The 23460-nt window shown below is 33.9% G+C and overlaps 1 protein-coding gene across 1 annotated transcript in view; it reads left to right on the top strand.

Annotated features, from left to right (window-relative positions):
• Positions 1–23460, top strand: part of DNAH7 (dynein axonemal heavy chain 7) — a gene marked incomplete at both ends in the record, with an annotated part of 79614 nt that overhangs the window by 30999 nt on the left and 25155 nt on the right. Inside the window, 15 exons of the mRNA XM_029084215.1 lie at positions 1022–1162; positions 3301–3513; positions 5048–5157; positions 5624–5792; positions 7090–7192; positions 7294–7421; positions 8551–8763; positions 9635–9733; positions 12741–12989; positions 15248–15397; positions 16496–16678; positions 17507–17683; positions 18012–18143; positions 18793–19017; positions 20459–20656. Coding sequence (XP_028940048.1) covers positions 1022–1162; positions 3301–3513; positions 5048–5157; positions 5624–5792; positions 7090–7192; positions 7294–7421; positions 8551–8763; positions 9635–9733; positions 12741–12989; positions 15248–15397; positions 16496–16678; positions 17507–17683; positions 18012–18143; positions 18793–19017; positions 20459–20656 — 2490 coding nt within the window. The remainder of the gene's footprint in view (positions 1–1021; positions 1163–3300; positions 3514–5047; positions 5158–5623; positions 5793–7089; positions 7193–7293; positions 7422–8550; positions 8764–9634; positions 9734–12740; positions 12990–15247; positions 15398–16495; positions 16679–17506; positions 17684–18011; positions 18144–18792; positions 19018–20458; positions 20657–23460) is intronic.

Below are 23460 nucleotides of genomic sequence, written 5' to 3'. Positions count from 1 at the left end.
CAAGTGAGGTAATTAAACCTGGAAATGTGCACGCTCCCTGACGCTGTCTTACAGTACAACAGTTTAATTATTGTATTGGTGGAGCAGTACAGAGCAAAGTGAATAACCTGATCTGTTTGGTCCATATCAGACGTGGACAAATTGAGGTGCATGAATAAGAAATGGTTAAGTACTATTTTTCTGCATGTGGCCTTGACTACAGAACTTTTATAATGATCCAAACCAGATAATATTTACATAGTTTTAGTGTCAATACAGACACATTTTTTCCCCTCATAGATCTATTTTTTTAATTGATTCTATTGTGCATATAGATTGTTAAAAGCAAAAAGGCTTGGAACTGCAAAACAAGTGGCAGATTTTCACACAGATAGTTTACACTGCTTGTTTGAGGACCTGTCTGAATTCAGTGAGGAGTTTGTTGATAATAAGACTTGGGTTTTGTTAGTGGCAGGAAAATAACCTGTTGGTGTGGATCGGAAGTTTTTTCCAGAGCAAGCTTTGATTTCATTGGGTTTATCCTTGATTGGTGCTAGAACCAGATTAATCATTCTGTTATTAGGAAATACACTTGAAGTTTGATATAAGTTTAAATAATTTGGTCTGCAAAATTAAAAGCTCGGGGTTTTTAATAGAATGAATAGATGAAAAAACTTTCAGCTTGGGATATTACTTCTAACTAAATTGTATTTGTACGTGTTTTCTAGATTCATTGTAGATTGATGGAGCTAGAAAGTTTCAAGTATCTGATGGGAAGAATCAGAATGTGTTTGTGAAATCAGTTCTTGGAAATTCTGTGTGATTGCTATGTTCATATTATGACATTTTGGGTTTTTTTGAGCTTTGTTGAGAGTTTTGCTTCCAAGACGTTAGTGTTATAGAGTTGAATTTGAGGCTGAATCTAGACCCTGATTTATTTTTTTTTATTCTTGGTAATATTTAACTAACTAACCTAAATTAATTTGAAAGCTGAACATTACCTGTTTTCACATGTAGTTACAGTGTGCTTTTTCCTGTCTAGGTCATTGGGGATGCACTTGAAGCTTATCCAAAAACACCACGTATTAATTGGGTAAGAGAGTGGCCTGGACAAACAGTTCTTTGTGTATCCCAAACTTTCTGGACAATGCAAGTACAGATCTCTATTAGAAGTGGCCAAATGGTAAGAATATTTTAAATTTAAGTCAAATTGATATAATGCAGTAGTAAATCATACCTTTGGTAATAACTTTTTTGGATGGATAGTTGTTCAATGTAATAGTTAATCTTTTGAGTGTCTACTTTAATGATCTACCTGAAATGTGATCCTTGAAGATCCTTTGAAATTAGTATTTCCTTTTGTATGTGGGCACTGATGCTTCTGCACCATGTCAGACTGTGTTCTATGTAGCTCAACATGTAGATTACATGTTTCTGTGAAAGCAGCCCAGTGGTGTATTCAGGTGGTATGTACTAGCATAGCTTATCTGTTTGTCTCTGATTCAGAAGTCTAACTTACCTTCATTAATGTTTAGTGCTTTTTATGATTTAAGTCTCTTTCAAACATTTTTTATTTAATTGTTTCAGCGAAGGGCAACTAAGATGATTAAAGGACTGGAGCATCTTTCATGTGAGGAAAGACTGAGGGAGCTGGGCCTGTTCACCCTGGAGAAAAGATGACTCAGAGGGGATCTGATTAGTGTTAATAAATATCTAAAGGGAGAGTATCTAGAGGACAGGGCCAGACTCTTCTCATTGGCACCCAACAATAGGATGAGAGGCAATGGGCGTAAATTGCAGCATAGGAAGTTCCACCTGAACATAAGGAAAAACTTCTTTCCTGGGAGGGTGACTGAGCACTGGAAGAGGTTGCCCAGAGAGGTTGTGGAATCTCCCTCCCTGGAGATATTTAAAAACCGTTTGGACAAACTCCTGGTTCATGTGCTCTAGGAGTCCCTGCTTGAGCAGGGTGGTTGGACTAGATGACCTTCAGAGGTCCCTTCCAACCTCTACCATTCTGTGATTCTGTGAAATTACTGTTGTACATAAATCAAAGGTGCAGATTTCTTATTAAAACCAAATAATGAACTAAGATGCTCTATAAAAACAGAAATGATTCATAAATTTTGAGAGCATTGTCTTGTAGACCATGTGCGTTCTCATTGAAATACAGTTATATGGTCAGAAGGATATCACCAAGGAATGTTACTGATATTGGAGATGATGACATATCCCGTGCCTCCGCTGATATGTCATGTTTGTTGAGGAAAGCTTGATCGTAAGCAAGTGGGTTATTGTCCCTGACTTGAGTGAGATATTTCAGATACTGTTCTGGTAAGAACTTCTAATGCAACACTGCAGAAGTTGAACTGCTTTTGAATTCTGTTTACTGCTTTATTCTCAGAAATAAAAAGAAGTCATACTAAGCAGGTTATTATCCAAACTTAACGTTTGGAAAATAACTAGCTGAGATGAGGGATCTCAAAATCATCATAATCTATTGAGGGTTACCATGCTAGTGTGTTTGGAGAGGAGGAGCAGGCTATCGGGGAGAAAAATCTAAACTAGACCTAGATAAGATTTTCTCCAGACAAATAGAAGCCATTCCTCTACAGAAACATGCTTTGGTGTGATTGTGTTACTAAGGTTAATTCCCAGGTTATTTCAGTTCAGTAAGGCATTTCATCACATCTGAGTACTGCCATGATAGAAATGTTTTCCTTCCCTGGGCTTTTCCTGTTTACCAGCAACTTATTAACATGAAAGAAACTATCAATTACTGTGTAAGAAAATAAATGATTAAGCTAATTGAACACAGACTATAACCAGAAGTCAATGAAATTAAAAATTGTAGAAAAATAAATTTTTTTGTTAACTTTTTTTGTATTATAGATGTGTCATTGTTTCTAACTGCTGTGGGACATAAAGGTGTTTTTCTAGTGTGACAGCGTCCCTTAACCATAGAAAGTATATTGTATGCATATAAGTAGATCTTTAAAACACGTGTGGCATTTTCCTTCTCTTAATGTGAAATGTATAAAAAGATAAGGACTCTTTCCTGTGTTCCAGGAAGAAAATAGTGTATGCTGTTTTGTTTCCAGACAGGTATCATTGATGTTTTACATATGGTTCTGTAAAAGTAGGAAAAAAAAAAAGTGCAAACCCACAAAACCCTATTGAACTACCACTGAATGAAAGACATTGGATTACTATTATACTGAGAAGGAACTTTTTAATATAGAGAAATAAAAGTAACATAAGAAAAAATAATCATGCCTTAGACTAGACATGCAACTTCTTAACTTTTAAAAATTTTTACAGGCACTAGAGGATTTTCTGGAACAGAATAATAGACAAATTGAGGACATTGTCACCTTGGTGCGAGGAAAACTGTCTATGCAGAATCGAGTGACTCTAGGAGCACTTGTTGTGCTTGATGTTCATGCTAGGGATGTTCTTGCATCTCTAGTAAGCAAGAAAGTCAAAGATGAGAGTGACTTTGAATGGTTAAGCCAGCTTAGGTACTACTGGGAGGTAAGTGATACCTCTCAATCCTATTAGAAGGCAATTTCTGTTCACAGTTTTTCAATTTCTGCTTGCTTGCTGACACAGAGAATGGTTACACTACTATGAGAATTTCTGCTGATAAGAGAATACCCATAGCCAGTCATTTTATGGATTGCTAACTAAAATGGCCAGTAGCCAGATGCAAACAGTTTTTAATTAAAATTACTTTTTTCATCACTGCTGAGTCTCAGTACATTTGCTAAATTTGCAGAGGGGGTTACAGGCAAAATTTTTCACTCAAAGGCTGTATTTACAGGCTAGGAGATGATGTGCTGGAAAGCAGCCCTGAGGAAAAGGACTCGGGGGTAGCAGTGGATAAAAAGCTGGACATGAGCCACCAATGTGGATCTGCAGCCCAGAAGGCCAACAGCATCCTGGGCTGCATCAAAAGAATTGTGGCCAGCAGATTGAGAGAGGTGATTCTGCCCCTCTACTCTGCTCTGGTGAGACCTCACCTGGAATACTGTGTCCAGTTTTGGAGCTCTCAACACAAGAAGGACGTGTACCTGTTGGAGCATGTCCAGAGGAGGGCCACAAAAATGATCAAAGGGCTGGAGCATTTCTCCTATGAAGACAGGCTGTGAGAGTTGGGGTTGTTCAGCCTGGAGAAGAGAAGGCTCCAGGGGGACCTTATGCAGCCTTCCAGTACCTGAAATGTGCCTATTTCAGGCACTGGAAGGCTGCATAAGGCTGCAAAAGAAAGCTGGGGAAGAACTGGTCACAAGGGCATGTAGGAATAGGACGAGGGGTGATGGTTTTAAACTAGAAAAGGGTAGATTTAGGTTGGATATTAGGAAAAAAGTTTTTCAATATGAGGGTGGTGGATCATTGGAACAGGTTGCCCAGAGAGGTAGTGGAGGCCCCGTCCCTGGAGATATTCAAGGTCAGGCTTGATGGAGCCCTGAACAACCTGCTCTAGTAAAGATGTCCCTGCTTACTGTAGGGGGGTTGGACTAGATGACCTTTGAAGGTCCCTTCCAACCCAATACATTCTATGATTCTATGATTTCGGTTTTCTAATTCTGCAGAATAGAGATCAGCTTTCCCATGATACAGAAGACTTTGCATATGAAATAAAAAAATATATATATATGTAGGAATCATATTGCTGTATCAGGGTAATCAGAATGACCATAACTACAGCTGTTGGTCATGATGATTACTTCTGTTTACCTTTTAGAAAGTCTGTTAACTTTCTAAGTAGCTACACAAGACGGTTTTACTCTGCAGTATGGTGAGTAGATCTTTTTTTAGATAACAGTTAATGTAAAAAATGGTCTTTTTGTTCAATACTTTAGTATCTATTAATTGGCTGCTTTTTTTTTTTTTTTAAATTTGAGTCACATTGAAACTAGTGGCTCAGAGGAATTGGTAATCTGCTGTGTAGTTGTTTCTCACAGCATTGGGCCTGCTAAGGAACTTGAGAAATAGCGTTGAGTTGCACATGTGGGTTTTTAAAAATAATTTATTTAATCTAGAAAATTAATGCCTTCTTTCTTAGGAAGGGCATTTACAAACAAAGATGATCAACGCTGGACTGAGGTATGGATACGAGTATCTTGGCAATACCCCTAGGCTGGTTATTACTCCACTAACAGACAGATGTTACAGGTAAAACTTCAAGTTACTAAATGTATTGTATTAGCAAGAATTTACTTAGTTAATATATTTTAATTAGTCCTGAGAATACATGACTCCAAAATTGTATTTTTTAATGTTCTAATAGGCATAATTAGAATAGGATACATCTATTTTGGTGGAATAGAATTGTGGTCCTTCATGAATATTTTATTTAAAATTTATTATAAAATTAATCTTTTGTGACACTGTAATTAATGATAAATTACAAGAGGATTTAGAAAGTGGAAAGTAAGCTATTCTCTATCGTGAACTGCTAGTAAATGTCATACATTACTATACATTTCTAAACAACATCTGGCCAGGAGCAAGTAAGCTGTACCATTACAGGAAATGCAGACATGAAACAAGTTTTTAAAAGTTTCTGGTAAAAGTTAGAGCAGCTGGAAAAATAGCATAAAAATTCATACTTTTTTATTTCCTATTATTTTATTTCCAGAACCCTATTTGGTGCACTACACCTACACCTTGGAGGTGCCCCTGAAGGTCCTGCTGGAACTGGAAAAACAGAAACTACAAAAGATTTAGCAAAGGCTGTAGCTAAACAGTGTGTGGTTTTCAATTGTTCCGATGGATTGGATTACCTTGCATTAGGAAAATTTTTTAAGGTTTGCATAAATTTTGAGGGTCGTATTCTCAAATATATTAAAGGCCTTTCATTATTCTGGCACTTGAAGTGGTCTTAAGGTATTATAAGTGTATCTTTCTCCACTTCCAGACCACTATATAATGCTACTATTGTGCAGAAAGGTCTTACCGTAAGCAAGAATCTAACCAAGATATCAAAATGTTTTTTATGTGCTTTGGAAACAAAGTATCCCATAATGATTTTATTTGCTTTAAATAGGCAATATAGGTGCCATTTCAATGAGTGCATTTATAGTAGCTAATTGCAAATTTTAGAGGATTTGAGGCTTAATCTAAAATCTAAATAATCTGGTATGAGTCATTATATTATACAAATCAAGCATATATTCATTTCTATATTAGCTTGAGTAGACAGCTCTGTATTATGAAAATCTATCCTAAATGTACATCTGTGTTGTACAGTCCAGTGTCCTGGTTTAGACTGGAATGATAAAAAAATAGAGCAATTATGCTTTCCTCCCTGGCATTATTCTTACCTTCTGAGTCAGAGGTGGCATTGGAATGATGTGATTTGTCTTCAAATTCAACATGATTTGAACATGTTCACCACAAGCTCACCACAATTAGCTAAATTAAGAGGTTTTGTTTAGAATTATAAAAGCAAAGTCTATCTTAAATGTGAATTTTAGAGGTACTGTTAATGAAGCATGAGATGCCATCAGAGGACTACCAGTGCTGCAGAGACAGTACAGTCGCATTTGGGGAGCATATCTCAGAAAAGACCTATGAATTAACCAGACTTGAGAGAACTATTCTTTAGTTGCACTTTAGGTAATGTGATATGTCCTAAGATGCCATAACCAAATGGTTAACTTCAGCCATGCAGAAGTTCTAATGTTACCTTTTGACACTGCAAACCCTGTTAACATAGATGCAAAAGAACAGGATTTTTGGAGGCTTGTTTAGTGCTGAAATCTTCCTGCTTGACCAGTTGCAAAGTAATAACTGTATAGGTAAAACATGCAAAATGTTTGCATTTGCAGAAGGCACTTTGCAGAAGAATTAGGGTTTTGGATTAGTTTGTACATGTTTTTTTGTCTTAATGTTGGGGGGTTTTTTACAAGCAAACTTAATTTTTAAATTTCTGTAATTCTGTTTGAAACAAATTCTGTCTGGAGTGATTTTGTTTAGAAGTTAGTGGATCATGGATATAAGTCCTTTCCACATTAAAACTTGTAGTTATTGCAGAATTTATTTGATTAGCATGCACAAAAGAAGTAGTTACCTGTTAATTAGTCATATGTCTCTCTCTTCTAGGGTTTATTGTCTTGTGGGGCATGGGCTTGCTTTGATGAATTCAACAGGATTGATTTGGAAGTACTCTCTGTGGTTGCTCAGCAGATTTTTACTATCCAAAGAGGTAGCCTGTTATTTTAATCATATCTTTCACTTACATATGACAGAGAATAAAGATGCAACAAAACCTGCCCAGCAATGACATTAGTTTTTATTTTTCCATAGGCATTAATTCAGGATCTGATTTAATAGTATTTGAAGGAACTGAACTAAAACTGAACCCTACATGTGCTGTCTTCATTACCATGAATCCTGGTTATGCTGGGCGTTCAGAGCTTCCTGATAATCTTAAGGTATTATAACACTTGTCGTTTTATTACTTTTAAATAGCTAATACAGAAAGTAAAGAAAGAAATAACTTTTTGTCAAGTATAGAAATTATTAAAAATATTTAATATTGGTTACCTTCAGTTTTTGATTACACTAGTGTAAAAATCACCTCTCAGAAGAAAAATAAATTAAAAAGGATAAGACTGAATTATAGGATTAAACAATTTTAAAATGTCAGGAAGTGGTTTCTTGATTCAAGGTCTGATTGTTAGGATAAAAAAATTTAAAAAACCCCCACTTCCCGTGTTTCTTGGCTAAGCACCTGAAAGTTCAAAAATTAAAAGGAGGGCTTCATAGTGTACAAGCAGTGAGTAATATCTTAATATTGAGGAAAAAGAAGGGGTTTTATTAATTTCTGTTTTTCCTTGATCTTTTGGTTTGATCTTGAAGGGACTTGTGGTGTTTTTAATGTAAGAAATTTCTATTCTGTTGAAGTTTATTATTGAGTGATTGTTAGAAGAGTGCTACATCCTTTATTACCCTTTAAATACATTTGTTCTGTGTCCATAGAAAGAAAAGGAAAACTGAGGAAGTATCTTTATAAATTAATAAAAACACAGAAAATTCAGTCTTCATAAATATTTCTAATAACTGTCTGGGAAGTTTACTCACTAACACATAGTATGAATACAAGATTCAAAAACATTCTGGTAGAATATGAAAAGTAGCATAAGTTTTGTCTGTTTGAAAGTATTCTGATGCTTGTTTGGTAGAACAGTGGTAAAATTGAAGCAGAGGCTGCAGGTAAACAATGCTAGTAGGAGTTTGAGAGCATCAACTTATTTTTGGTAGTTGTACTGCACTCCCCTATTCCTTCTAGAGTTTGTGGTGTTTTATGTGTTCTTGTTAATCCTGAATGAAGATGATCTACAACCGTGAATTGTCATAATGGAAAAGAAAGTATTTCTGAGCATTTATGGAAAGCCATTAAATGTATTGTAGTCATAATTGTGATAGTTACATTTAATTGGCTGTCACTATATTAATGAAGGAATGAAAAAAATAGTCTTTTATGTAATTGTAGAAAAAAGTTGTATATAATAATGTGGTATAATTTTTTCTGATGTGATTTTTCATGTGTCTGTTTAATAGGCTCTCTTTAGAACAGTAGCTATGATGGTTCCTGATTATGCCATGATTGCAGAAATTGTTCTGTATTCTTGTGGTTTTGTTACTGCTCGACCTCTGTCTGTAAAAATTGTAGCTACATATCGTCTGTGTTCAGAGCAGTTGTCTTCTCAGCACCACTATGATTATGGAATGAGAGCTGTGAAGTCAGTACTCACTGCTGCTGGGAATCTGAAGGTAAATGATTTTTTGACTTTGTCGTCCAATAACTTAGTAGTGTGTCTCTTGTAACAGAAGGTACAGTATTCTACATAATGGCAAGCAGATGTTTAAAATTTCATCCTGTGATACATATGAAAATTAAAAGGGAATATGAAAATTGTCAGGGAATAAGCTGAGGAAAATCAAGAAGATACAAAGCTGCCAGGCCATTCACCACATACCACTTGTCACTGAATGATGTGCCTATTAAGTGCGCCAATTTTAATTCAAGAATTCTAGTTAAATGCAGATTTACTGAGTTGTTTGGCATGTTGTCCCTTGCTTTGCTCTGCCTTTCTTATAAGATTCAGTTGCCATAGTATGTGAACACTTTTCAGTAACATGGTGGCTAGTATCTGCTTCACCTGACTTTCATCACTCTTTTGTCATTAGAAAAAAATTACAAAAAAAAAAGTATATATAGATATATTTTTTTTTAATCACCTGGGAGAGAGACCTATATACAAGCTTTTAGAATTTCCACTTTGATGAAGGCAGAAGTTCTATGTCAAAGCAGGGAAAATTATCCTTTTTAGGAAGAAAAGGAATAAAGCTTAGAAAGCAAGAAATCAATGGTTTAGGAAAAAATGTTGAATCAAATTTATAGTAACACCCATCACTTGGCATAAACTCAAGTGAAATTGGCCTAACTATAGAAACCTACTGCAAACACCTTGGTATGAATGTATAAACATACATCCAGCACATATGCTGTTATCAGTAACCTGCCAAAATAATTGTGTAGATGCAAAACAGCAAATGTTCAGTAGAAAAGGCAAGTTTAACATCAGTTTTTTGAAACTATAAAGTTAACTAAAACTGTTTTTTATTTTTATTTCTTTTTTAGCTGAAATATCCATTGGAAGATGAAGAAATTTTACTCCTTAGATCCATTACGGATGTCAACCTGCCTAAATTCTTGTCTCATGATTTACCACTTTTTGAGGTAGAAAACATACAGATTTTTAGTAATGTAAAGAGCTTGCTAAAATTAATAATTAATAAAAATATTATATAACAGGTGATCAGAGAGATGGACCAAAGACTTTTTTAAACTAGCCTGTAATTATTTTAAAAGACTGTTCCTTCCTAGCAAATACAGTGAGCATTTGGGTTTTGATAGTTTAGACCAATGGAAGTTTCTGCCAGTCTTGAAATGGTAACTACTATTTTTCTATATCACGTATTCAGGATTTCAGAATACCTTATAAATATTCTTATGAAATAGGTAGGTACTAATAGTCCTTTTTATAAGAGAAAATTAGAATTTTCATTTAAAACATGTGCAAAACAGTAAATAGACTAAGTGGCCTACATCCATTCTTGTCCCGAGTTTATCTCAATATGGAGCTGAGCTGTGGAAAATGATCTGTGACTTGCTCCCCCGATTTACAGCATGCACTAAAACAGTCAGTCTGTGTCCTAATATGCACCATTTGGATTGGGCGTCTAATCTCTTACCACAGGATAGGCATGTTTAATATTCCTCTGATTGAACCAGACATGCCCAACACACATGTGAGCTGTCACCTTTGTTAGGGAAAGTTTGTAATCTTCTTTGGTAGCTGTGAGCTTTGTGTGTCCTGTTAGGAAAAGAAGAAAGGATCTGGGCTGGTGTGTACAGATGTTTGGAAACTGAAAACATTGTCCTTCTTATGTACCTTTTTAGTGGAAAGATCTATGTGGAAAAAAAGCTGTTTCTTCACAGACAGTCACGGGAATTTGTGTGCAGTTATACGCTCACGTCAAAAACGCTCACAAGTTGTTTTGGATACTAATAGATATATTTTAGCAGTCACATTAGTTGCAATTATATTTCCAGTGCAGAATACTTATTTTTGTGTAATTTTATAATGGAGTAAAATGAGGTAATTTCTGTAAGAAAACATCCATGACGGCATAAAAGTAATATGGAAGCTCTTTAGGAATTTTAAGAAAAAGCCTTAGAAATCTGAAGGACAGAAGAGGTAATTGCCTTGCCCAAAATTACATGAAAATGTAATGAATTTGAAACTTAACATTTGCCTCTGGACATTGTTACTCTAATCTAGTTTAAATTCTGCTTAAAATACATACTTGTTCCTGAAAACAAGCCATGAGTGTGAAGGGAGATTTCATATTTTCCTAAGTTTTGAAATAGTGTAGATAAATTTAGAGAAGTTGTCTGGGGAAAGTGAAGCATCTTCACTAACTGTTTCTCTTAAGTTTCAGTCTTCAAGAATAAGAATAACAGTGTTTAGAATTTAGTGTATAGAAACTAAGTATATTTATGAAGTAATACTACTCATTTTCAGTTTCATGGAATAGGAAATGTATGTTGTTTTAGAGATTAAATAGCCTTGCACATACTGATATTTTGCTTATTGGCATATCCCAAAAATAGGAACAATTTTATAATTTGAAGCTAGGAAGTATCACATTAACCTGTAAACACAAAAGATAACTAAGGAATGTAAGGCTAATAAATAGAACTAAAGTAGAAGATTATGCCAGAACAGATGTATGTTACAAGGAAGAACACTGACAAATGAGCACGATGCTGCTATGTTACTGTAATTAGTTATCCATTGTGGGACAGATTTACGGGTCAGCAGTAAGTTAGGCCTGGAGTATGTGAGAGTTGTAATAGCCTAATTCTGTTAGTTCTGGAATAAAGTAACTTTATTTGAAATTCTTAACAGATACAGAAAGAATTATAGAAAGGTTTAAGTTCGGCAGTAGTAATGTAATTTAAAATTTTAAATAAGATTTTAAGAATTATTTCCATTTTTATTATGAGAAATATTAATTTCTTCCCTTAATTTGTATGTCACACTTGAGTGTGGCAGTACAACTTATGCTGTGATACTAAATAGTTTATTGTATTTCCTCCATTTCCCCATATTTGTCATCCATTTTGTAAAAAGGAAATGATTACTTGATCATTTTTTTTCTCTCATTTCCTAGTTGTAAAATCTAGTAGGCGTAGAAAGATCATACTCTAGCACAAGTGTGTAAATCTCTAATTCTTTAACAGACAGTGTGAAGAAAAAGTGCAGGACATGAATGACATGGAAATTTTGCATCAAATGTGTTTCAGACAAGAAAACCTGCTCACCTTGAGCACAGCTTGATATTTCTACTTGGGAAATATGATTATTTTCATAGGAAAAGCCTTGGTTTTTTCATAGTCAATTGTAAAATATGCCCTTGGTATCACAGAATGTTAAACATATATATATTAATACATTTAAATAAAAAACCCACTTTAAAGTCAAGATGTGGTGTGCTCATTAACATGTTAACAGTGGAAACTAACAGTGCTAAAAGAAAAACCAAGGCACACAGTAGAAAGAAACCAACATACACAGTAACAAGAAAAATGTCAAAATAATGGCTTCTAGGTTCACCAATAACTGCTGTCATTGTAATTTCTAAATACTATGTTTTATTTTGAGTGTTTTTTCAGTAATCTTCGCTTTCTGAGCTGATACTGCAGGTCTGTCTCATTGAAATGGCAGCCTGGGGATTCTTTTTCTCACTTGTTGTGTCTTCAGTTTATTATGTATCTTTCTTGTTTTGTTATAAGAAAAATTGCAAGATCTTTGCTTTTAAATTTAGATTTCAGTTAATTATTTTTCAACTATTGAAGAAAAAAGGTAAACGCTTTCTCCGCTTTCTAACTGCAAGATTTATAAACTAGTTTAATAAAAGCTAATGTTTATCAGGAAAGAATATGCTTAGATAGTTAATCCCTTCCATGTGTGCCCAGATGTATATGAAAAATATACATGAAATAAATATCAATAATAAATTACAAAGTTAGAATTATGGTGATGTGAAATTATTAATTATTTTATTTTAATTAAAATAGATACTGGTCTGCATAGTGTCAAGAAAGGGTTGATTGCATGAGTTTCAAACCAAATTAGTGTGAAAATAAGTGTACTTACCAATTAATTGTTTGGATTTAGGGCATTACCTCTGATTTGTTTCCTGGTGTGAAGCTACCAAAACCAGACTACAATGACCTATTGGAAGCCATCAAAACAAACTGTGATGCTATGAATTTGCAAATGACTGATGAATTTACTATGAAGATCCTGCAAATATATGAGATGATGATTGTGCGTCATGGCTTTATGATAGTTGGTGAGCCTTTTGGGGGAAAAACATGTGCATATCGAGTTCTGGCAGGAGCATTGGGAGACATATGTGAGAAGGTATCTAAATGTTTTTATAAATATTTCTAGTGACAAACTATTTTCAAACAAATTTTATAAACATATTTTAGTATTTATACTGAATACAGAATTTACTTTAAGGAACTTAAAATTGTAAGGAAAAGCTAAAGAATTTGATTAAGCAGCTGTACTTCCACACTTATGGCCTAGTGTTAAATATACACATTTCATGTGTTTCTACACATAGTGTTTTCACCAAGTTCTTTTATTGGACTGGACAAGGAATGAATTAGCTACTTGAAATTTTATGATAAAGTGTTCCTTCTGAAGGCTTTATACCAGATTTCCAACTTATTCATGAGAGCTACTAAATTGTCTTTTAACAGAGATTATTCAGTTTAGAACTACACCAAACAATGGATCTGCTTCATAAACTTATACAAAGTTTTGCAGATTTTCTGATAAGAATATAATAAAGTCACGTAAACTCAGAAATTAAATAGTCTAAAATTTAGCTTATTTTTGAAGCCAGAGTATTTCAGTTTTCAGACAAATTTTGGATTGGATACAAATCCAAGATCTGTTCTGCTAAAAAGCTTCTCACCTGTCATAGAAGAAGTAGGTAATAATTGTTATCTATAAAATATTTAAGTGTTCCAGTAGTATAGCTATACCAAATCTTGCTCAAATTCAAGCCATCAAAATATTTATGTTTCATATGGGATCTTTGGAATCCTGACACTGTGGAGGCTTTTGCAGAATAATCTAATCATAGTTATTGTCTTTAGTATTCTGTGTTCTAAGGACTTCTAGACTCTGTCTGGTCTGATCGGCTAGGATGGAATGTAAACCCAGTAGAAGGTTTCTGTAGCTGTTTCTGAAATTAAGTGCTTAGGATTTGAGACTTTGAGAGGTGACTAGCCCACTTATTGAACTCCAGGCACTTCCAGAGAAAAATAGAAATAACCATGAAGTGTAAGTGATCTTCAGGACACTGAATTTCTTGAGGCTGGCTGACTGGAAACATGGAACCAACCACCTTAGCAAAATTGTTTCATTTCCTTAATAGTGATTTTCAGGCAGGCTCTTTGTATATTTGTGCAGGTATTGCAAGACTAGATCGACTAGAATTATGTGGTAGGGTAATAAATTTTTATCTGATTATTTTCTTCCTGTTAGCTTGGCTTCTCAGTCAACTGTAATGATCAATTTAATGTCCTTTATGCCTATTGGAGCTTCCACCAACACACCCTCCACATTATTCTGATTATGATAATTTTTTTGGAGGATTTTTACCATCTTTAATAAAATCTTATTGATCTGAACTACTTAGTGTTTAGTTATGGGAACTCTAGCAGCTATATTGGGACTATATCTGAATTATATAATTAGAGGGTGTTATGATGAGTAAGATGAGAAGGAGAAGTTTGTGATGAATGAGGTAAGAAGGTGCTAAGAAAGATTATGTATATCTGTGGGAGGAAGGCAGTCAGAACAAATGTGAAATTATGCCAAACTCTGGATTTCTCAGTTCAAGTTAAAAAAAAATAGGGCTGCTTTTGGAAGGAGGTTGTTTGTTTGTTTTCTGAAATCGGGGATACAGGTTTCTGTTATTTTAAGGCTATAGTAAGTAAGTGCTCAAATGAATGTTTGCAGTTTGTCACTTTTGCTTGTAGTTTGTTACTGCAGAACAGTGGTTTTCAGCCACCTGATCTATGATGTCGGACGTATTAAATTTCTTATTTAGTCACAAGGAGAGAACAAAAGAATCAGTGAAGTTTAATAAAAAAGTAAAATTAGATATTTTTATATGGTTTAAGTAAAAAACCCTAAAAAACCCAAACCAACTTTGTAATGTCATTTTGACATCAGTCTTAAGAAATGTACCAAGGCAGTCATATTTATTCCTTAAACGTGGGAAAAATGGGAGAGACAAAAGGGCTTGGCCTGTTGTAATGCCTGTAAGTGTAAGAATAGAACTTGGGTTTCTTGACTGACTGCCCAATGTCCGGTTCACTAACGTTAAAAAAAAAAAAAAAATCTGTTTTTAATTATCAAGTCACAGTTCAATGTTAAAATTAGACTTCCAACTACATATGATAAAGTTGGGATAATTGTCTTTAGGCACTTGTAAGCCATCTTTCAAATGTAATATGTGTAATGTCTTTCCTGATGTAAACTGATGAAATTTTAATGAAGATTTAATAATATATAACTGTAAAATTCAAGATAAAACAAATGGCATAATAAATTACATGTGTAGTGTTACACGGATGTTATTACTCTTGTATCTTCAGGGGCTGATGGAAGAAAACAAAGTTCAGATCACTGTTTTAAATCCCAAATCCATAACAATGGGTCAGCTATATGGACAGTTTGATCCAGTGTCACATGAATGGTCAGATGGCATCCTAGCAGTGAGCTTCAGAGCATTTGCTTCTTCCCCAGTAAGTGCTTAACAGGCTAGAGCATTTTGGGAAATGACTTTTCAATTTCTATATTTCTAATTCCACGTTGTTTGCACAACCATTGTGAGATTCATACACTTAATCATTTCAATGCAAAGACTGCAGTTTGACAGTCTTGTATGTATGGCAGCATTGTAGTATGCTCCATGCAAAGTATTTTTTGGATGGTGAGAAATTAAGATTTGTGTTTCAGAAGTCCTTATGTGGAGATAAGGATTTTTTGTTTGTTTGTTCGTTGGCATATGTTATAAATAAATTAATATTTAATCTTTCTACTATATTGTCATTTCTTATTTTGTCTGATTATGACCCAAATCTGTGCTGTTTATGTATATGGACATTTTGACATATATTTTGGAAGAAATTGTTGAGTGTGGCTTATGGTTGACCTTCCATTAAAGTACATTGGCATATTTTCACTAAGTGTAATTAAAGATGTATCAACCTGACAGATACTTTACTTCTTGCTAGTGATTGCAGTATCAGACTCTTTGCCCCTATAAAATTAAATAAACTAATAGTATATTGAAGTTGATCAGTGTGAAGTTCACTGTCTCTAATAACATTTGCTGAACTGCACAACTGCTTTGTATTTTCCTGTAAGAAATATGATTAACACCTATGAGTATTTGCTTATATTGTAAAAAACCTAGACAAACTACATTTAGATATCACTGTGTTCATTAAATCAGTCCTGTTGACTTCCATGGTAAGTGTGCAGTATTTCTGATGAGTAGTAACTTCTTGTATTAACGGTCTCACTGTGTCATAAATCAAAGTATTTGAATATGTTGCAGTTTGACAGAAGCAATGTACTGCATTGCAAGTGTAACTGAAAGAAAACAGTCAAAGATAGTAACCTTCTATAGTTAACTACAGTATATGCTTTAAAATTATAAAACTAAATTGTGACTATAAATTGTGATTTCAGAAACTGCTTGTGAATACAACTCTGTACTCCTAATATTTTCAATAATTTTTTGTGGAAAATAACTGCAGATCTAAAATATTTATTTTACAGTAAATGTAATAAAATAAATTGCAAATATTTGATGAAAAATATTTTCTGTAAACTAGACTCCAGATAGGAAATGGTTGGTTTTTGATGGACCAGTGGATGCAGTGTGGATTGAGAATATGAATACTGTGCTTGATGATAATAAAAAGTTGTGCCTTATGAGCGGAGAGATCATCCAAATGTCACAGCAAATGAGCCTTATTTTTGAGCCAATGGATTTAGAAGTTGCTTCTCCTGCTACTGTAAGTAACAGTCTTTGAAAGACTGATTACAAATGTCTGTGATTATTGTGGTACATACTCAATTTTTAGAAAATATACTTAACTGAGAGTAGTATTTATATCTTTGCTGTGTTTAAAATAAAGAACATTGTAGCTTGGTTTTCTTGTTTAAGTTTTTCATAATCTTACAATATGATGTGAAAAATTACATAGTTATATATGTAATATAAATTACCTATACAGAAGACCCTGTAACTGTTCAGAGTCCAGCCTTTGCAAGGGCAGGACAAGAGGAATAAAATCATTCATGTGCATCTTTAATCTCCCAGACAAATTCTCATAAAACCGATAATCATTGCATTTCTGGCACCTGTCTATATCTATCACACCTATTTTTTTTTTTTCTGATGGCATTTTGTCAAATGCAAAAATTTGCTCTTAAAGTAGAACACAGGCTCAGATAATAATATAAATAAAACAAAATATCTGCATGGTAATACTGGAAAGGAATTTTTACTTAAAAATTATATAAAAATTAAAAATTAAGTGCTATGCACTGTAGTAGTCTGTTTATTATTTTATGTGACCTTAATGTTGGGAACTGATTCTGTTTAAGAGTAAAATCCATCTTTGATATTAGATCTCCTGTTGGTCGAACAATAAAGGTTAGATTTGAAACTCATCTGTCTCAGGGCTCACAGAACCCCACTCTACACTGTACCAGCTTCTAATAATCCCAGAAGCTGTATGTTATAACACAGAATGTTATTTTAAGTTCTTGTTAGATAGGAAAAAAACCTTTGGAGATCAGATAAGATAACATGCACCTATTTGTTTCTTTATTTTCAGGTTTCACGGTGTGGTATGGTGTATATGGAGCCCCATATGTTAGGCTGGAGACCATTAATGATGTCGTGGCTAAATACAATGCATTCAGGAATCAGCTCTGAGCATAAAGAATTTATAATAGGCCTGTTTGACAGAATGGTTCCACTCTGTCTTGAGTTTATTAGGAAATACACAAAGGTAGGAGAAACCTAGAGAAAGGTAGCTTTCTCTGTTCTGAGAAACTAAGAGTGTATGAATTATTTTCACTTACAAGTGCCAAAGGAACAAATAATTTTATTTGGACAATATTATTTTATATTTATTACTTTTTTTAAACAGCTGTTAAGGTGAAGGCTATGAGAAAGGTTTCTGTGTGTATTTTTTTAATTGCTTCTGAATGTATTTTAGATGCATTTTTCAGGGTTTTTTTATTTTCACAGTGAGGAAAAAAAACCCACCATCTAGCAATCTCTTTTCAGTGAGTAAAACATGCCTACAACTGAGAGTATTTCTTCATTCTTTTCAGGAACTATCTCCTACTTCAGATACAAACTTAGTTCGATCGCTGATGAATCTGATGGACTGCATGATGGATGAATTTGCTGATGAAGCCAAAGTTAAAGATATGAATGACCATGACATTTTCTCTTGGCTTGAGGTAGGCAGTTTGTTTAACATACAGCATAGGGAATTCCAAACCAGGCTTTAGTGAAATGGACTTCACAAACAGTAAAACCTGTATTTTGTCATTGGAATACATATTTTTTAATGTTTATTGTGGAAAATATTGTTACCTTCTTTAGAATTGATACATGGTTGAGTCTGAAGTGTTTGATGTCTTTATATAAATTTAATGATTTTTGTAAAAACCAGCCAAAATTGTATAATGATTCTCCAATTTCTAGTATCTCAGTTTATTACCAGTTAGATCAATGCTGTCTAAGGATTACATTTCAAGGAAAGCCCTGTTAACAGACATAGTCGTCGCCGTATGAGATAGACCTTTGGATAGCAGAAAGATAATCTAAATTGTTCTGGAATAAAAAGCAGTCTGTGCTTGAACTTTCTCAAAATAACAGCTCTGCACTGAGCAGGTCAGGTATTTTCCTGCAAAACAAAGATGATCAGATGCTAACATGAATGGTGATCGGTGTTACCAGCAGCATGGTTCCAAACTATATACATAAAATCAAGTTGGTCCTGTGTAATTCTACTGTGATTTGCGTCTAAAGTTTCTTTGACTTCAGTGAATAAGAACTTTGTAATATGCAGATACTAAAGTTACATTTTGTTTTTTCCAACTCTAGGGTATCTTTTTGTTTTCACTGATATGGTCTGTAGGAGCTAGCTGTAAGGAAGATGATCGACTGAAATTTGACCAAGTTGTGCGAGAAATGCTTAATGGACCAATTAGTGAGGAGACAAGAGAACGGTACAAATTGCTGAGCAGTATTGATCAACAGCCTTCAAAAGCTTTTACAGTCCCATTTCCAACAGAAGGAACAATTTACAGTTATCGATTTGTCAAAAAGGTGAGGATTGCAAAATAAGATGTAGACTTCCATTTTGAAGTAATCTTTTATGAATGCTACAAGATGTGTATTGTTATTATAAATTTATTTCTGTTGCTTCCTTCTTTTATCACTGAATAGGCCAGACATTAATCTTTGCAAGCTTGTGATAGTCTAGTGTTCTGTCTGGTTTGCAGTACCAAAACCTTTCTTTTTGGCTGCCAAAATAATTGCCTATTTTACAAATTTTCAAAACAAGTGTTCAGAAAATCTCAACCATTCTTTTTTCTGTCATTTTTTAAATTCTTGATTTCTTGCAAGATTATTTTATTTTGAGTTGCAGCACTTTTCTTAGGTTGAGGAAGCGCTTGATATACTTTAGGCCGTAAATCTTTCATTACTGTAGTAGGCTACTTCTCTGCCTCTTCTTCTCTGCCCCTTTTCCTGCGATTAAGCTGTGAATCCACGATGCATCTGTCCCAGTGGAGAAGAAAATTTCACACACTGGGTCTAGTATCTCTTGGAGACTCCAAGATAAAATAAATTTACCTTTTTTGAGTTTGTCATTCCTGTGAAGTCCTGTTGCAGTACAATGAGAATTACTTTTTGTCTAGATTTCAGCCCTTGCATAATTCCTGCATCTTGCTAAGGGAAAGTGGCTGAGATTTCAATCAGCAGTAAAGCCTTTATGTCTTCTGATCATAATCCATAAAACCATGTTCTTCCAGTAAAGAGGCTTTTTTGTTCAGAGGTGGGAATATGCCCCCTCTAAGAAGGACTGAAGGAGAGACCAATCTTTCTGATTTTAATATGACTTCTATGTCAAGATAGAATAGTTTTTTGATAGGATGGAACATACAGTTATTTCAGGGCTATTTGCAATTTAAAAAAAAATCTCCTTACATTAACCCTGCTGCTGGAGAGTTTTGACATATATATTTTAAGACTCTTCTAGTTGGCTGATCTGAAAGATAAATCTTTGCTGTGGAGCATCATCACTAAAATTAATCTGCCCTTCATCATTTGGAGGCATTTATTAAGAATGAAAGTCTGTGAAAAGACTTACTATGCTTTTTTAGTTTTAGTTATTAAATTTACACATTAATTTCCTGTTTTATCACATATTTTTATACTATATATAATGTATATATAAATATATGTATTTTTCCTTTATATATATATATAAAAAACATATGTACAGATATAAAAGGTAAGATAAAGTCCATGTCTTTCAGTAGTTGCATGCCTCAGGCACAAGCATTATGTTTCTTTTTAAGTACTCTCAATTGAAAGCACTACATTCTGAAACAAACCTATGAAATTATTTTTTAATCCTTTTAGAAACTGGTTGATAACTCCATCTGTTAAGTCAGAGAACTTTGATTTTTCTCTTTACATTGGTTCTATGCCGTTTTTTTTCCTGTTTCTTATAAATATATTACTTTCATATAAATTGAAATAGGGAGCAGGAATTTGGGAACCCTGGGTGGAAACACTCAAATCAGCTCCTCCTATACATCAAGATATGATGTTTAATGAAATAATTGTACCAACTCTGGACACAGTTCGATACATGGCATTGATGGAATTGTTGACAGTGCATCAAAAACCCTCTATATTTGTGGGACCAACAGGAACTGGAAAAAGTACTTATATTACTGTAAGTACTTTTAATACTCACATTAGACTTATAAAAGAGGTAAGATATGAATAATTTAGTATCTTTTTTTAAAAAGTAAAATGAGACATAAATTGTTTGATATTATGAAATGAAATTACAGCAATTAAAAATGCAGTTGCATAGTAAAATGTGGTGGTTTGGGGGTTTTTTTTGTTTGTTTTTTTTCCCTTCTCTGCATTTCCAGCCTAAATTCTTAAGGAGCACTCAGATATCCACTGGAATAAGCTGCTAATAGAATACAAACAGGACAACAAGAAAAGAAACACATATGTCCTAGATTTAGAAGCAGCAAAAATGTTTGCTGCTATTATTGTGGAAAAGATGAGTAGATAACCTTTTCTAGTCAGATGCTACTATGGCAATTCCATGCACTGGAAAACAAGGAAGAAGAATTTTGTCGCTGAAAGAAATATGAAGGCAAGAAATTAACAGCTGTATTACCAAATCATTCTTTATAGTAAAAGACTATAGTGGGAAGGGGAACTGGCTAGTCAAGATCTTCCCAGACAGTTTTCTTCAGATAACCAGTTAGCTATATCTGGTCATTATGATGAAAAGCAGCTGCCTATTTCAAGAGAAATAAATTTTAAATCAAAACAATTGTGTGTCCTGTTTTATAGAATGCTAAATATTCGTTACCCATCTTATCCTTGTCTTCGAGAGAAAATGAAAGAGAAACACAAATAATAATGATAATCTAACTTAACTTTATCTTTTGGCTGTACATAATTTCTGTTATTTCTGAAGCAAAATCTTCTTGGCAAAGTACTAATACTTGACCTAGTTTTAGGACTTTTAAGCTTGATATAATCTTCCTGTAGAAAGGAAAAAAAGGATAGTTTTTTTCAGTGTATAAACAATTAATTGTTTCAACGTGAGTCTCTTTTTCTAGGAAGTAGCAATGTCAACAATTATTTAATATTTAAAGAAGTTATGTTATACATTAGTATCTCATATCAGCCATCTTATATAGACTAATATTATATTGTGTATTTCTATATATTACACACACAATACATTAAAAAGACTTAAAAGGTAGTGAAATAGTTCAGTAGCTAATAAAATAATTTGACATCTCTTGTGCATTCATTATGATAAACTTTTGAATTGCATGATCATATACTCTCCCCACGCCTGTAGGATTCCAGGCTTGCCACTATCAGTATTAGTCTATTTGCATTTGTTTAAAAAGTATTTTATGTAGAATCCCTGCTCCACTTGCAGAGCTTCAAAAATTTGCAGTAGATTCAGGAAAACAGCAGTTTTAAGGGAATGGTTTCAGTCCCTGTCAGCAACAGAAGTCACCTGTAACAGTAGGCCAGTCACTTCAGTCAAACTTTTCACAGGCAATTACTGTGTTCCTTACTTTCTGGGGGGCTGATTTGAATCCATGGGTTCTGATTTACAGAAGTGCTGTTCTTGAAGAATCAAGTTGTTGTTATCTGAAGTTAGATAACTAACTGGATAATATTTTGCCCATTACCTTTTCATGTCTACAAATACTATTTTTTCTGTCTAAAGGGATAAGTTCAGTATAATTGAAAGCACACTTTATTATCTTTTGAAATAATTGAATCCTTGTTATTTTGGGATAGATAATTTCCTTTTCTTCATCTTCAGTCACCATGTGATGCTTTGTTATTTTTAATTTTGTCATGTGGTTATTAAAATAACAACATGGGTCATATAGAAAATTATTCTAATGGTCTAGATTAAAAATTTTAAGTAAATTTTAATTCTTCAGACAGATCTGACAGATACTTTGGGTTAAATCCTGATATGATCAATCTTTCTGGAAGACTATTAAAGTCTGACCGGCAATGGAACTGTGCTGATAGAATGTTCATGCTGATGTTCAGCCCAGGGAAGTTGTGGATGCCCCCTCCCTGAAAATTTTCAAAGCCAGGTTGGATGAGGCTTTGAGCAACCTGGTCTAGTGGAAGGTGTCCCTGCTCATGGCAGTGGGTTGGAACTAGCTGGTCCTTCAGGTCCCTTCCAACCCAAAGCATTTAAATGATTCTATGTTCACTTACAGAAATTTCCAAAGTCAGCGTTTTTCACTTGGTTCCATCTTGATTTATGGGAAAGTATACTTCTGAGGCAAAAAAGGGGATATGTGAGTAGAGCTATGGCAAAGCTATTATTGTGTTTTTAGCTCATGAGATTCTCTAAGTAAATCATGAGAGAAGGAAGAAGCCATTCCTCTGAGCAGCACAAAATTGATTTTATTTGTTATTTTTTCATCCAGTATGTCTTTTTGTAGAGGATTTTGCTTCTGTTGAGTCCTCCTATGCAATCAGCATGAAGCCTGTGTACACTTAATTGTTTCTCAGAGGGAGGAAAGCTTGAAAGTTATGTAAGCAGATAAAATAAATTTGGCTTCATGGTCTTGAATCTGTTATCTTTCCTTCCTTTTGTATGATAAACATTAACTGTGGAGTAACCAACTAAGGATTATTTAACTTAATTTTATTTTTAAGTTACTTTTCTGAAATAATTTTCAAGAAACTAAATATTAAGACTGGAAGATCTCTTCATAAAAGACTGTTCCTGGAATGTTGATATCAGAAATATAATAAAACATAAATAAAACATTTTTTATAATTAAGAATGTGACTAGTTTCTACTGCCCAGTTCATTTCTGAGGTGATAGTTAAGCATGTGATATTTCTTGGGAGTTCAGAACTGAACAAAAGAATACAAGAAGTATGGCCATTGAGTCATACTGCTCTATAGTTCCCATAAGTCGTTATATTATTGTGCAGCAGCTCAAATTTTTACTT

Source organism: Antrostomus carolinensis, unplaced genomic scaffold (genome assembly GCF_000700745.2).
Source record: "Antrostomus carolinensis isolate BGI_N321 unplaced genomic scaffold, ASM70074v2 scaffold16760, whole genome shotgun sequence".
Lineage (NCBI taxonomy): Eukaryota > Metazoa > Chordata > Aves > Caprimulgiformes > Caprimulgidae > Antrostomus > Antrostomus carolinensis.
Note: the sequence above shows the minus strand (reverse complement) of the source record. Positions and strands in the feature narration are given on the sequence as shown.